General features: G+C 37.3%; 1 protein-coding gene across 5 annotated transcripts in view; it reads left to right on the top strand.

The window, feature by feature from the left end:
* Positions 1 to 16880, top strand: part of CNOT10 (CCR4-NOT transcription complex subunit 10) — a 77683-nt gene that overhangs the window by 46473 nt on the left and 14330 nt on the right. For 4 of the 5 annotated variants that reach the window (XM_027586740.1, XM_027586738.1, XM_027586736.1 and 1 more), the window contains exons 11-13: positions 436 to 557; positions 1988 to 2164; positions 3104 to 3184. In XM_027586740.1, coding sequence (XP_027442541.1) covers positions 436 to 557; positions 1988 to 2164; positions 3104 to 3184 — 380 coding nt within the window. The remainder of the gene's footprint in view (positions 1 to 435; positions 558 to 1987; positions 2165 to 3103; positions 3185 to 16880) is intronic. The other variant, XM_027586737.1, reaches the window with a different exon arrangement.

Below are 16880 nucleotides of genomic sequence, written 5' to 3'. Positions count from 1 at the left end.
TTGTTGACAATTTAATGCTTTCAATGAAGAAGCACATCTTTTATATGTGTTTTAGAAAGTAGAGCTGCTTCCCTTTTTCATGAGTTTTTGGGGCTCTATATGTTTCCTTAATCTGATGTCAAAGCGCCTGTAATATGCGTCATGGTCCCTAGGATGTAGAATGTTCTAAATAAATCATTCTAAATAAATGTTTGAGTCATTCTTGAATTGCCTTTTTTCCTTAGAATTACCTCAAAGTTCATATAAAAGTACAGCATCCATCACAGACTTCCCACTCCATGTACTAACTAACTACTCTTCAATATGGAGCATATTTCGCTCCACATCAGTGGATCTTAGGAACTTCCTTGGAGTAACCGGAAAAGTATTAGATCATTTTTCACATCCTATCTTATAATTGCATTAAGTTAATTAGAAATTATTTGTATTTTGTAGACTGCTGAACAAGAAACTAAAGGCCTTCCGAGTAAGAAAGGAATTGTACAGTCTATTGTGGGTCAAGGCTATCATCGTAAAATAGTTCTGGCATCACAGTCCATACAGAATACTGTATATAAGTAAGTATTTTGCAAAGAGAAACTGTAGATATTTAATATTTCACATAATGTTATTTATAAAAATATTTTTAAGACATAACTTTATAGGAGAAATCATTTTGTAACTAGGTTTTATTGCTACTTCAACAAATAGATCCCTATGTATAGGTTCACAGTGAATATTATCTGACATAAGATTTCACTTAATTACATTTGTGCTGAAACTGTTGATGGCCTGAGACCCTGGTCTATTCAATACCATTATTCAAAATGTCCAGAAGAGGGCATCTTGATGTTTCTTTTTTTATATAATTTATCACTGATGCTTTTTATTTAGGTATTTTCTTATAGTCCCTAAAGCTAATTCTTAATATTTAGAGAGAAAAGTACTAATACATAAAGTAACCAAAGCATTATAAAGCTGTCATATGTAAACCTTCAGTTGAGTAACTTTTAAGTATGAACATCTTTATCTTGTATAAAGATCCCAATTTGGAGTTGCTATTATTTCTAAAGTAGTAGGCTTTGTAAAAAAAAAAAAAGAAAGAAAAAAGAAAATTGTATTTTTTCTTTTCCAAAAAATAAAAATGTTCCACTACCATTTAAAAGTTAACCCAGGGGCACCTGGGTGGCTCAGTTGGTTAAGCGACTGCCTTCAGCTCAGGTCGTGATCCCAGGGTCCTGGTATCCAACCCTGCATCGGGCTCCCTGCTCAGCGGGAAGCCTGCTTCTCCCTCTCCCACTCCCCCTGCTTGTGTTCCCTCTCTCGCTGTCTCTCTCTCTCTGTCAATTAAATAAAGAAATAAAATCTTTTTTAAAAAATAAATAAAAGTTCTCCCAAAGTTTCAAAATAGTAACTGGCACACAATATTTGGTCTTAATTTATTTCAACTGTAATGCAGATTTTTTTTTAAGATTTAAGATAAAGGATCATTTTCCTACAATTTCAAAATTATTACTACTTTTCACCTTTTGAACCAATAGAAAGTTATATAAAATCTCAAAAAAATTGTAAGACAAATTTACAAATAAAGCATTTTCAAAAGCAAGGATCAACCAAAACAAGGCTCAGATGTGAAAATCTTCTTTCTTTTCAATTCTTATTATACTTGCCCTGGCCCTCGCTATAATTTTCCTTGTCTATAACTCTTCTGTTACATTAACAAGGACATTGCAGATAACCTTCAAGTTGGTTTCCATCCTTAGTCCCATTCCTAGAGATACATCTTGTATGATGTGTATACTTGCTATGTATTATTCATACTTTTAAAATTTTTGTGTGTAATATTTAGGATTTAGGTTCTTTACGATTCTCTTATAACTGCTTATTTTCAAATTTCTACCTGTCAGCAAATTTTCATTTCCAATTATATTGGTTTTATTCCTGATAATAGAAAAGCCTTATTTATTTTTAAGTTATTTACTTAGCTAATTTGTTTTCGTTTTTTAAGTGATGGACAGTCTTCAGCCATTCCTGTAGCCAGTATGGAGTTTGCAGCCATTTGTCTCAGAAATGCCTTGTTGCTGTTACCCGAAGAACAGCAAGATCCAAAGCAGGAAAATGGGTCTAAAAATAGTAATCAATTAGGTGGGAACACGGAGAGCAGTGAAAGCAGTGAAACTTGCAGGTATTCTGATCCTTTTGTAATCCTTTTGGCCCTCTTTGGTGAAACCCCTCAGGACTTCATTAGTAAGCCTCTTTGGCCTTTAGATGATTCCTAAAATCTCAAGCCCGAATTTTTCCTAAATCCCCTGTTTTGAATAATAAGAAAGGAAAGTATGAATGTTAAGTATTTCTGGAAGAGAGAAATACTGTGAAGACTGAGGAGAGAACCTAAGAAAAGTAGAAAGAAACAACTTTTCATAGATAGGAGGAATAGTTGTGAAGAAATCCTGTTGCTCTCTCAGAGATAGCATTTTGTTTTTATGTTTATTAAAATAAATACTTAAATCCTAAAACTTCTCCTTTTTTCTTAACCTATGCCTTTTCTCTTAACATACCATAAACTATTAACCTCCAGAATATTTCTATTAATTTCTAGTTTTTTAGTATAACTTAAATATTAACCAGTCTCTAGAAATTAAGAGAGCTTTTCGTAATAATAAAACACCATTATATATAAAGTTGTTTTTACACATGGCACCTTTAAATTCAAGTCTTTCATCCCAGCGTTTTTTTCTTGATTATGATAGAAATACATGTATTAAAGAAAATATGAAACAAAATTGTGGGGTTTTTTTTGTTTTTTCCTCCATTGGGATTATGTTTTACTGTAGTTGATAAAAAGCAATCAGAACACCAAGAAATGTGTGAAAATACAGGAGTGATTTCCTTTGTAGAGATATTGTTTACAATTAGAAATTTTTAAAAAACAGCACCGTGTACTTGAGGGAAGAAAGTGAAATACAGTATAGCTTTAGCACAGTGGTTAAGCATTTTGCATTTGTTGTTTTTGGCTCTTGTATATTTTTGGGATAAAAAATTGCATGGGAGTGGGGGTAGGGAAACAATTTTATATTTAATTGTTTATTTGCTCTTCATAATTTAGAGTCTGTCTTTATTTTAGCAGTAAAAGCCATGATGGAGATAAATTCATTCCAGCTCCACCTTCTTCTCCATTGAGAAAACAGGAATTAGAAAACTTAAAGTGAGTATCTAAACAAAATTAGGGGTGCCTGGGTGGCTCAGTCCTTAAGCTTCTGCCTTGGGCTCAGGTCATGGTCCCAGGATCCTGAGATTGATCTCTGCATTTGGCTCCCTGCTCGGCGGGAGGCCTGCTTCTCCTTCTCCCGCTACCCCCTGCTTGTGTTCCCTCTCTCTTTGTGTCTCTCTTTGTCAGATAAATAAATAAAATCTTTAAAACAAAAATTAGTATAGCATTGGGTGCCTGAGTGGCTCAGTTGGTTAAGCGACTGCCTTCGGCTCAGGTCATGATCCTGGAGTCCTGGGATCGAGTCCCGCATCGGGCTCCCTGCTCAGCAGGGAGTCTGCTTCTCCCTCTGACCCTCTTCCCTCTCATGCTCTCTATCTCTCATTCTCTCTCTCTCAAATAAATAAATAAAATCTTAAAAAAAAAAATTAGTATAGCATCTATTGCACGTTATTTTTAATCTTTATTTTGTTAATGTTATGAATTATATTGATGGAATGTCAAATGTTAAACCAACCTTTCAATCTTGTGATAAACCCCGCTAGTCACAGTGTATTATCTTTTCTTATAAATTGTTGGATTCAAATTTTTAGTATTTTGTTAAGAATATTTGCTTCTTGCTTGCCCGGCTGGCTGACTTGGTGGAGCATACAACCCTTGATCTTGGGGTTGTGAGTTTGAGCCCCACGTTGGGTGTAGAGATTACTTAAAAATAAAATCCTAAAAGAAAAAAGGCCATCTTTTACATTTAGCCACATAATTACCACTTCTGACTGATGCTAGTTTCCATAAGATATCATTTCCCTTCATTCTGAGGCTCTTCCTTCAACATTTCTTACAATACAGGTCTTAATTTTCCTAGGGTTTTGGGTTTTTTTATCTGTTTAAATCTACAATTGTCTTTATTTCATCTTCATTCTTAGGATATTTTCACTGAAAACAGAACTCTAGATTGGTAGAGTTTGGTTTTCCTTTCAGTCAGCTCTTTGAAGAGGTCACTGCATTAACTTCAACTTCTGTTATTTCTGATTAGAAGTTTATAGTCATTGTACTGAGGTGCCATTTTTCTATCTATAGATTGTCTCTGTTTTTCACCAATTAGACTATGATGAGTCTGAGTGTGATTTTCTTCATTTTTACTCTTGCCTTGGAGTTCGCTGACTTTAAGTCTATAAATTTATCTTTCAACAAATTTGATATATTTTGACCATAATTTCTTTTTTTTTTTTAAGATTTTATTTATTTATTTGACAGAGAGTGACACAGCGAGAGAGGGAACACAAGCAGGGGGAGTGGGAGAGGGAGAAGCAGGCCTCCCGTGGAGCAGGGAGCCCCATGTGGGGCTCAATCCCAGGACCCTGGGACCATGACCTCAGCCGAAGGCAGATGCTTAATGACTGAGCCACCCAGGCGCCCTGACCATAATTTCTTCATATTATTTTTGGAGTTAGGCTGAATGATATAGCATTACCTTTAAGAATGATTTCAATAATAGAACTGAAAATTAAAACGAAAAAAAAAGAGCCATTATTTCTTTTATTATTACTATTTTTTTATTTTATTTTTTTAAGAACCATGATTTCTTATGTTTTGCCTATTGCAAAAGAGTGACAGAAGTACATTTAAACATATATATGTTGCTCGTAGCATTGTCAATTGATGGATTACTTTTGGAAAACATTTCATTTATTCCCATTTTTTTCTGACAAACAGTGCTAGCCTTGTGAAAGGTACAGAGGAATTAGAGATAGAGGAAAAAACACTGCCTTCAAAAGCAGATGGCGAGGAGCATATGGGTGGCTCAGTTGGTTGAGTGTCCGACTCTTGATTTCAGCTCAAGTCTGATCTTAGGATTGTAGGATCAAACCTCACATGGGGCTCCACGCTCAGTGGGGAGTCTGCTTCTGTCTCCCTCTCCCTTTGCCCCTCCCCCAGCTTGCACGCTTGCTCTCACTCTCTCACTCAAATAAATAAATATTTAAAAAAAAAAAAGATGGCAAACACTTAAGACAAAATGGTATTAATTTGTATCTTAGTTATTATTATTAGGTCGTGAGATTTGGGGTGTCTCTTTTTTTCGTGTGATATTTTATTACCCTGAGAAGTAAAAAATGACCTCATTTAAAAATTTTACATTTTGTTCAGTCTGCTCAAGGTGCTCAATCTGATGCCAAGGTTAACTGATGGCTTGTATTTCTTTTTCTGTGAACCTCCTGTTTATAGAATTTACCATTTTCATATCTGGTTTTTCATCCTTTTTGTAAGAGTTCTTGTATGTTACAGAAATTGGCCTTTTATCATTTCTGAGATTTATGATTTTAGTTGTAAAACAGAATTCCATAAGTATTCGTGTAATGTGTAGAAAGGCCTTCTTGCCTCCAAGGATGAGATAATAATTCACCTATGTGTTCTAGCACTGTCACAACCACCAATATAAATTCCTGTTTCATCTAGAATGTATTTTATAGAAATGAATAAGGTCGGGATCTATCTTTACTGTGTGTAATTTTTTTTCATAGTATAGTCCATTTGATTAACTTCATTTAACTTTCAAATAAAGCATGCAATAGAACTATAAAATGTTAAGATTTTATGTCTAAACAGTTTAAAATTACATTTTTATAAAATGTATAGGTTTATTTGCATGAAAAAATTGGATCTATATCAAAACCTTCATGGTGGTTATCCCTGAATGGTGGAATAACTGATGTTTTTTATTTTCTTATTGGATATCTGTTTTTTCTAACTCTTTAAAAAGGAAGCTATTTCATTAATGTTAGTGAAGCTCCTCCTTGCATACCTAGTGTTTTTGGAGGAATATTGGCCAGCAGGATGTGTCCTTTTCTCTCTCTCTTTTTTTTTTTTTTTTCCATTTAAATAAAGATGTGCCCTTTTTTTTTAAAGATTTTTATTCATTTATTTTGAAAGAGAGAGAGAATGTGTGTATGTATGTGTGTGAGAGATAGAGAGAGAGCAGGGGGAGGGGCAGAGGCAGAGGGAGAGAGAATCTCAAGCAGACTCCACACCAAGTACGGAGACTGACATAGGGCCCAGTCCCACAACCCCAAGATCATGACCTGAGCCAAAATCAAGAGTCAGGCACTTAACCGACTGAGCCACCCAGATGTCCCCAGGATGTGCGCTTTTCTGATCGTACTCTGTCAGATCAGCATGTTCATGCCAGGGCATTGCTGTCCATGAGCACAGGGCTCCACGCACCATTCTCACCTAGACAACAACTTTTTATTTCTTTATTTTATTCTGTTGAAGTGTACCATAAATTCCCACTTTGCATTCATGCCCTCTCTGTCCCGGGTTTTATTATGTTGAGGAAAGAATTAATCCTCTGATTATATGGAGGATTAAATCTCACATTTAGTTAGAAATGAGTTGGTCATTTAAGATTTTGAATGTAGAGTTTTGGTTTTTTGAAACTTGACAAGGTTAATTAAATGTTTTTTGGGGGCACCTGGGTGGCTCAGTCAGTTGAGCATCTGCCTTCAACTTGGGTCATGATCCCGGGGTCCTGGGGTGGAACCCTGCATTGGGCTCCCTGCTCAGTGGGGGGAGCCTGCTTCTCCCTCTCTCCCTGCTCGTGCTCTCTTGCTGTCTGTTTCTCTCTTTCTCAAATAAATAAAATCTTTTTTAAAAAAATAAAAAGTGGGGCACCTGGGTGGCTCAGTCAGTTAAGTGGCTGCCTTTGGCTCAGGTCATGATCCCAGGGTCCTGGGATTGAGCCTTGCATTGGGCTCCTTGTTCAGTGGGGAGTCTTCTTCTCCCTCTCCCAATCCCCCTGCTTGTGTTCCCTCTCTCACTGTGTCTCTCCCTGTCAAATAAATAAAATCTTTTTAAAAAATTTTTTTAAAAAGTAATAAATGTTTTCTTCAGTAATCTTTATATTAAAATTTCTTGAATTTTCAGATGAGTCATAAGATAGCAAGGAAATAAAAGTACTGTAACAAATTACCAGTGCAGCCGTGCCTCTGTGGCTCAGTCGGTTAAGTGTCCAACTCTCTTTTTTTTTTTTTTTAAATATTTTAGTTATTTATTAGAATGAGAGAGAGCATGAGAGGGAGGAGGGTCAGAGGGAGAAGCCGACTCCCTGCTCAGCAGGGAGCCCGATGCGGGACTCGATCCCGGGACTCCAGGATCATGACCTGAGCCGAAGGCAGTCGCTTAACCAACTGAGCCACCCACGCACCCAAGTGTCCCAACTCTTGATTTCAGTTCAGGTCATAATCTTAGGGTCGTGGGATCGAGCCCCATGTTGGGCTCCACACTCAGCATGGAGCTTCTCTCCATCTCCCTCCACCCCGCCCAACCACCTCGTGCGCACAGGTGTGTGCATGCTCTTTCTCTCTCTCTCTCAAATAAATAAATAAATCTTTAAAAAAAAAAACCCAAAAAAACAAATTACCAGTGAAACAACAGTGATAACAAAATATACAGAAGAATGTTGCCATTGAGTGAAATAAAATTGAACTTTTATTTATTTTTTATTTATTTTTTAAAGATTTTATTTATGGGCGCCTGGGTGGCTCAGTTGGTTAAGCAACTGCCTTCGGCTCAGGTCATGATCCTGGAGTCCCGGGATCGAGTCCCACATCGGGCTCCCTGCTCGGCGGGGAGTCTGCTTCTCCCTCTGACCCTCTTCCCTCTTGTGCTCTCTATCTCTCATTCTCTCTCTCTTGAATAAATAAATAAAATCTTTAAAAAAAAGATTTTATTTATTTGACAGAGAGAGGCACAGTGAGAGAGGGAACACAAGCAGGGGGAGTAGGAGAGGGAGAATCAGGCTTCCCACCAAGCAGGGAGCCCGACGCGGGGCTCCATCCCAGGACCCTGGGATCATGACCTGAGCCGAAGGCAGATGCTTAACAACTGAGCCACCCAGGAACCCGTAAAATTTAATTTTTTAAAAAACAGTCAAATTTCAACCATACAACTAAAACCATGCTAGATTTTTGTCCTGAATGGAAATTTATAAAAACAATGCAAATTAAGTAAAGCTAATCTTTATTTGGTAAAAATGAGCTCATGGGAAAGAGGTGGATTGTAGTGCTCAGCCAGGACAATATTTGGGACAATGCTTTGATTTGCCAAAAAAAATGTACTGTTTTCCCCCAGTGTTCCTCATGTTTTCTAGAGATGTATTTCTTTATGGATCCACCTGGATTTTATATTTATCTAAGGGGTTCATCTATTTTTTTTTTTAAAGATTTTATTTGAGACAGAAAGAGAGAGAGAGAGAGCACATGAGAGGGGGGAGGGTCAGAGGTTCATCTATTTTTAATAGGTTATTGTGTGTGATAAAAATCTTAGTACAAAAAGTTATATAGTGTAGGGGTGCCTGGCTGGCTCAGTCAAAGAATGTGCGACTCTTGATTTCAGGGTTTTGTAGATTGAGCCCCATGTTAAGGTGTATAGATTACTTAAAATCTTAAAAAGAAAAAAAAGTTGGATAGTATAAGTAAAATTTGGCCCAACCCAGTCCTCTGTTTCTAAGATCTTCCCTGAGGGGTGACCAGTTACAGGTTTCTTGTATGTCCTTCCAGTGAGATTTCTCATTCCTGTGCCAGCATATGTATATATGGTAATTTTTACACTAGCAATTGGATAGTGTCCCCATCTTGTTCCATACCCTACTTTTCCCATTTGACAATGTATCTTTAGAGATTGCTCTGCATTGGTACAAAGCTCTGTTTCTTTCTTTCTAATAGGTGCATAGAATTGTATTATATGGATATGACATACTTTATCATTCCTTTATATTTAGTTGTTTATAATGTTTGTCTTTATGTTACAAATAATGCTGCAGTGAGTATCATTGTACACAGTTTTTAAGGAGAATCCTTAATGAGTAAGGTATTTTAAACAAATTTTAAATTTGATTTTAATTTTTACAAATTTATTTGAGTACTAATCTTAGGATGGCTTTATGCAATTTAACAAGTATATTATTCTCTAATGGTTGAACAGCTGCAGAGTTGTGTAAATTAATTTTGCCTTCTGAAAGTGGCATTAAAGAGAAGGGTATGTGCAGAGTGGCATACTTCCTCTCTGAATTTTGTACCCTTCAAGGCACAACTCTTTGCTTTCCATGTGCCCTAGTAGGAGGATTGATGATTTTCAGAGAAAATAAAATTACTTCCCTATTTTTGTGGAAAGGGGCAAAGGGTCTCCATTGGGAATTCCATCATCATAAAGTGAGGTAAAGATGGGTTTGCTGGTATATATTAACATTTTTCTTATGGAGCAGATGGGAGAAAGGAAATGGAATAAGAGGGAAGGAGCCTTAGGGTAGATTTATAAAAAGAACTGCTATGCAAGACAGTAGTAATGGTAATGTGGAGACAAATGGTGCAGGAAAGGAGTCGTAAAAGATTTGTGTCGTAATTTTCAAAGCTATAAAAGCTCATAATGCAGTTGGGCGTGTTAAAGGGCAGTTCTGTGGCAGGAGCCAGCTGTCTTCTATAGAAGGAAGGAGACTGAGTACATTGGTTTTCTGTTAAGATCATGGAATTCTTAGAGATTTCATCTTTTTCTGACCTGAATTCTTTTATGTGATTGGAAATGTGTGTGTGACTAGTGTATAGTTTAGTTTTTATGGACTATTATATTTGACCCCTTGTGCCCTATAATACCCAAGACACCTCATTTCCTATTTCCAGCATAACTAATATGCAGTAAATTATCATGAGTGTTATAATGGCCACTTCCTTTGGTATGGGTTCACAGCCTCTTGAGTACTTTCATTTTTTTCATTTGTATATAAATGAAGATGGGTTCCAAAAAATATTCATTCTAACCAAGTTTCAAGAATGTTTTTTGAAGACAGATGACACGTGAAGCAATTGTGAGGTTCTATATTAGAATTAAGATAGATTTCAGAAAAATATTCTCACAATTAAAACAGAAATTTACCCCACATCAGGAAATGTCTCAGAAATCAACTAAGCAGTTTAATTGTGAGGCTCAGATGAACAGATGAACACTGTTAGAGTATTGTTCAGTTCCTGAATCATTCCGAGCTCTGCAAAGCCATCAGTTTCATTCAGTTAGGAAAGCACACACATATATACACACACATTCTACAGCCTTAAATGAATGCTATGACTTAAAATTTTCAAAGAAAAGATGATTCTATTTCTAGGTACATACCCAAGATAAATGAAAACTTGTACATACAATAAATCATAGCAATTTTACTCATGATAGAGAAAAACTAGAAATAGTCCAGTAACCATTAATAAGAGAACAGATAACTAAATTATAATCCACTATATACACTGGAATACTTTTCAGTTATAAAAAGCAACAAATTATTGATGCACAAGTCAATATGAATGATTCTCAAAACATTTTGTGTTTCTTATATGCAGTGTAAGGTATCTACAGTATGATTCCATTTATGCCATTTATATGACAGGCAAAACTACAAACTAATTTATGTTAATAGAAATCAGCAGTGGTTGGGAGGAATTGACTGGAAGAATCTGCAGTGATAGAAATGTTCTGTATCTTAACTGGACTAGTGGTTACATATATATATTCAAACTCATCAAACTGTACACTTCAAGTAATGCATTTTAGTGTATATAAATTATATCTCATTAAAATTTTAAGGTGTTGGACTCAGTGGCTCAGTCAGTAGAGCATGTGACTCTTGATCTTGGGGTTGTGAGTTTGAGCCCCATGTTGGGTGTAGAGATAGTAAAAAAAATTAAAATTTTTAAGGTAGTTTGAAATTTTACAAAAATTAATATAATTCTAAATATATTCTTTTGAGGGGTGCCTAGGTGGCTCACTCATTTAAACATCTGCCTTTGGCTCAGGTCATGATCTCAGGGTCCTGCGATCGAGCCCCACATTGGACTCTGCTCAGCAGGAGTCTACTTCTTCCTCTGTGCTCTCTCTCCCTCTCTCTCTTGTTCTCTCTCAAATAAAAAACTAAAATAATATATTCTTTTGGGAAATATAATTTAACCACTAATGACTGATACATGGTCAGTTTCCCTTATATATCACTTACGAGGTGGCAGGACATGAAAAATTTGCTTTCTTAACAACAACAACAACAACAAAAAACCCCTATTTGTAGTTAGCATGTATTCCTTAGACCCTAAGGTTGCAGTATCCAGTACCAGAGCCACTTACCAGGTCACTGCTAAGCACATGAAAGGTGCACTGTTTAAGTGTATGGTACAACGAGGGATTTCAAAACTTAAAACCAAAAACAATGTAAAATGTATCAGTAATTTTTTATATTGATTATATGTTGAAATGATAGATATAGTAGATTATTTTAAATATGTTAAAACTAAATAATTTCACCTGATTCTTTTACTTTAATGTGTTTATGAGAAAATTTAAAATTAGAGGCACCTAGGTGGCTCAGTTGTTGAGTATCTGCCTTCGGCTCAAGTCATGATCCCAGGGTCCCAGGAACAAACCCCATGTTGGGCTTCCTGCTCTGCGGGAAGCCTCCTTCTCCCTCTCCTACTCCCCCTGCCTGTGTTTCCTCTCTCATTGTCTCTCTCTCTCAAATAAATAAATAAAATCTTTTAAAAAAAAGAAAAAATTTAAAATTATACTTACAGCTCCAATTATATTTCTATTGGACAGTGCTGCTGAGTTTTTATTTTTAATCTTTAAAAAGATTTATTTATTGAGGGGCACCTGGGTGGTTCAGTTGGTTGAGCATCTGCCTTCAGCTGGGGTCATGATCCCGGGGTCCTGGGATTGAGCCCCACGTTGGCCTTCCTGCTCAGTGGGGAGCCTGCTTCTCCCTCTCCCTCTCCTGCTCCCCCTGCTTGTGCTCTCTGTCAAATAAATGAATAAAATATTAATTTTTTTAAATGTAATTAATCACATTTTTTTAAAGATTTTATTTATTTATTTGACAGCGAGAGAGGGAACACAAGCAGGGGGAGTAGGAGAGGGAGAAGCAGGCTTCCCACGGAGCAGGGAACCCAATGCGGGGTTCAATCCCAGGACCCTGGGATCATGACCTGAGCCAAAGGCAGACACTTAATGACAACTGTCCAGGCGCCCCAATGAATAAAATATTAAAAAAAAAAAAAGATTTATATGAGAGAGCGTGCACTTGTGCTCGAATGGGGGGAGGGGCAGACTCCCTGCTGAGTGCATAGCCCAGTGCCAGGCAGAATCTCATGATCCATGAGATCATGACCTGAGACCAAAGCAAGAGTCAGACTCTTAACTGCTTAAGGTACTGAGCCACCCAGGCACCCCTGCTCTGAGTTTTTAGAACTGTGTTGGAAGTGTTTGCTGATACATGGTTTCTACAAATGTGTAATATTGTTACTATGCCAGTGTTCTCACATGCCATGTATTTTAGCTATCTCTTCAGAAAAACTTTTGTCTTTAAAAATGAATCTTAGAAAGTAGATACAAGGGGCACCTGGGTGGCTCAGTCGGTTAAGCGCTTGCCTTCAGCTCAGGTCATGGTCCCAGGATCCTGAGATAGAGCCCTGCATCGGACTCCCTGCTCAGCAGGGGATTCTGCTTCTCCCTCTCCCACTCCTCCTGCTTGTGTTCCCTCTCTCGCTGTGTCTCTCTCTGTCAAATAAATAAATCTTAAAAAAAAAACAAAAATTTTCATCACCTTAAAAAGAAACCATGCACCCTTTAGCTGTCATCCTTTGCTCCAGTCTACTCCCCAGCTCTAATTTACTTTTTAGCTCTATAGATTTTTCTGTTCTGGACTTTCATATGAATGGAATCAATGTTGTGGGCTTTTATGACTGCCCTTTTTCACTTAGGATAATGTTTTCAAGGTTTACCCAAGTTGTAGCATGTATCATACTTGTTTTTAATTGCTGAATAATATTTCATCATATGGATATACCACATTTTGTTTATCCTTTCATTCATTGATAGACATTTGGATTATTTGCCTTTTTTTAAAAAAAATTTTCGGGACGCCTGGGTGGCTCAGTCAGTTAAATTGTCTGCCTTCAGCTCAGGTCATGATCCCAGAGTCCTGGGATTCAGTCCTGCATCGGGCTCCCTGCTCAGTGGGGTGTCTGCTTCTCCCTGTGCCTGCTGATTCCCTGTTTGTGCGTGCATGCTTGCTCTCTCTCTCAAATAAATAAAATTTTTTTTAAAAATTAAAAATTTTTATTTTTTTAAGGTTTTTTTTTTAATGTAATCTCCATACCCAATGTGGGGCTTGAACTTAAACCCCTGAGATCAAGAGTCACATGTTTTACTGACTGAGCCGGCCAGACACCCTTTGATTGTTTTTTTCTTTACACTATTATGAATAATGCTGATATACATTTGTGTACTAATGTTTGTGCAGTCATATGTTTTTATATTTTCTGGGTATATACCTAGAAGTAGAATTGCTGGGTCATATAGTAATTCTGTTTAATCATTTGAGGAATTGCCAAACTGTTTTCTAAAATGGCTGTACTATTTTATAATCCCACCAGCAGTGTGTGAGTATTCCAGTTTGTTCACATCCTCACCAGCATTTGTTATTGCCCATCTTTTTGGATTATACATTGTGGTAGGTGTGAAGTGGTATCTCTTCTTACTTTGATTTACATTTTCCTGAAGATTAATGATGTTGAGTTTCTTTTCATGTGCTTATTGGGCATTCATACATCTTCTTTGGAGAAATGTTTATTCAAATCCTCTGCTTATTTTTTAATTGGGTTATTACCCTTTTACTATTGAGTTGTAAGAGTTCTTTATACATTCTAGACATAAGACCCTTATCAAATACATGATTTACAAATATTTTTTCCTATTCTATGGGTTATCTTCTCACTTTTTTGAAGGTAGCCTTTGAATCACAAAAGTTTTTAATTTTAATTGAGGTTAAACAAAATTGAAGTAAAAGTTTTTCATCTTGATGAAATTCAACTTACCTTTTTTTTTCTTTTTTCTTTTTAAGATTTATTTATTTATTTGACAGAGACACAACGAGAGAGGGAACACAAGCAGGGGAGTGGGAGAGGGAGAAGCAGGCTTCCCGCGGAGCAGGGAGCCCGATGCGGGGCTTGATCCCTGGACCCTGGGACCATGACCTGACCTAACGACTGAGCCACCCAAGCACCCTCTTTTTTTTTATTTTTAGAGGTTTATTTTAGAGAGTGTGAGATGGGGGGGGCGGTTCAGAGGGAGAGGAAGAGAAATCAAGCAGACTCCCCAACTGAGCACAGAGCCTGACATGGGTTCATTTCCAGGACCCTGAGATCATGACCTGAGCCGAAACCAAGAGCCAGACAGCCAACTCATTCAGCCACCGAGGCGCCCGTTACTTTTTTCTTTTATTTTTATTTTTTTATTTTTTTATTTTTTTAAAGATTTTATTTATTTATTTGAGAGAGCGAGAATGAGAGAGAGAGAGAGAGAGCACATGAGAGGGGGGAGGGTCAGAGGGAGAAGCAGACTCCCCGCTGAGCAGGGAGCCCGATGTGGGACTCGATCCCGGGACTCCAGGATCATGACCTGAGCCGAAGGCAGTCGCTTAACCAACTGAGCCACCCAGGCGCCCACTTTTTTCTTTTATTGACCATGCCTTCCGTGTCCTAAGAATCCTTTGCCAAATTCAAAGACATAAAGGTTTACCCCATGTTTTCTTCTAAGAGGTTGTTTTTTTTTTAAGATTTTATTTATTTGACAGAGACAGCGAGAGCAGGAACACAAGCAGGGGGAGTGGGAGAGGGAGAAGCAGGCTTCCCTCTGAGCAGGGAACCCAATGTGGGACTCGATCCCAGGACCCTGGGATCATGACCTGAGCTGAAGGCAGACGCTCAACGACTGAGCCACCCAGGTGCCCTTCTTCTAAGAGTTTTATAGTTTTACCTGTTACATTTAGGTCTTTTATCTGTTTTTCAGTTAATTTTTATATATGATATGAAGTAAGTGCTCAACTTAATTCTTTCGCATACTAGTACCTTATTAACAGGAAAGAAATAAGTTCATAGGCCTAATTAGTCACATATTAACATTTCATTGTTGCACAGTGGTTTAATAACCAGCTTAGGTATATGTACTGATTCTTACATGTTGCCTATTATAGGACATCTTTGTTATTCATTCTGAGATTGTGATTTTTAATTTCTGAAACTACAAATGGAACTGCTCTAGAACTTGGAAAACAGTGTAACAGAACTGGAAAAGGGCAGGAAGTAATTTGGGGGCCCACATGGGAAATGTTTGTATGAGAAATTAAAATCACAGCATATAGAATAAAAATGAGGGGCACCTGGGTGGCTCAGTCATTAAGCTTCTGCCTTCAGCTCAGGTCATGATCCCAGGCTCTTGGGATCGAGCCCCACATCGGGCTCCCTCTCCCGCTTCCTCTGCTTGTATTCCCTTTCTCGCTGTGTCTCTGTCAAATAAATAAAATCTTAAAAAATAAAAGAATAAAAATGAAATTTCAATTTGTCTTTTTTTTTTTTTTTAATAAGAGGCCCCAAAATGGATAAAAGGAAGTGTTCAGGTCACATTTAATTAAGCCCAGTTAAGTTGTTCTACAAGTATAAATTATAAAACTTTAATTAGTTCATTTAGAATTTGATGTAACACTCAGTGATGATATCCCATTCAGTTAAAGGGGACCTCCCATGACCCAGTGTTTGAGAGAAGATGAATCAAACAAATGGCTGATGACATAAATATAGGCAGTTCTAGTGTACTTAAGGAATCCAGTTTCTTTTGGTTTTGGCCTAGTGGTTATGTTATAGCTCATGAGACATACCTAAAACAAAATTATGGCTGAAAATCTTTTGAATCTCCTATTGCTCTTACAACTGAATGTGTAGTCCTGTTGAAATGTATCCATCTATAATCAATTCTGCCAAAGAAGGAACCTGCATATGTGACATTTCCTTCACATTATCAGCAGTGTTCATATGGGCAGGGCTCAAGTAATTCTTCAATGGTCTGCCATTCTGTGGAAGCCCCATATGGCCACTGCTGACATTGGACAAATCCTTTAACCCCTGTAGGTCTTACTTTTCAGTCAAGTAAATGAATTGGGTCGGATGATCATCAGGTCCCGTCTGTATATAAAATGCTGTGTCTGTGACTTTATGAATTTTATTTCCTGCCTAGGCTAGGGCTAGGTCCTTTGAGATGCTAGATTTGGTTGAAAAAACTTTGTTCAGCTTTTTTGTGTTGGCTTCTATTTGTTTTGGATTTGGGGTGTGTTTGTCAGTAAGCTTTTTGTACAGAACTGTTACTAGAAAAGCAAAATGTTTACAAAACACAGGAAGTGAAAAACTTAAAAATTTTCTTTTAAGATTTGAAAGTTGACAAGTTTAACATTTTCAAAATTATCACGGATAATGGAAATAGCTTGAAAGACTTTTTCTTTTAAAGTAGGCTCCATGCCCACCATAGGGCTCAAACTCACAACCCTGAGATCAAGAGTCGAGTGCTGTACCAATGGAGCCAGCCAGGCGCCTGATTATTTTTTTGAAATTATATAATCTATTCAGCTTGGAAGAAATTCTTTTTCTTTCTTTAAGATTTTATTTATTTAGGCGCCTGGGTGGCTCAAGTCGTGAAGCGTCTCCCTTCAGCTCAGGTCATGATCCCAGTGTCCTGGGATTGAGCCCCGCATCGGGCTCCCTGCTCCGCGGGAAGCCTGCTTCTCCCTGTCCTACTCCCCCTGCTTGTGTTCCCTCTCTCTGTCAAATAAATAAATAAA

This window comes from Zalophus californianus, chromosome 1 (genome assembly GCF_009762305.2).
Source record: "Zalophus californianus isolate mZalCal1 chromosome 1, mZalCal1.pri.v2, whole genome shotgun sequence".
NCBI classification, from domain to species: domain Eukaryota; kingdom Metazoa; phylum Chordata; class Mammalia; order Carnivora; family Otariidae; genus Zalophus; species Zalophus californianus.
This window is presented reverse-complemented; position numbering and strand designations above follow the sequence as displayed.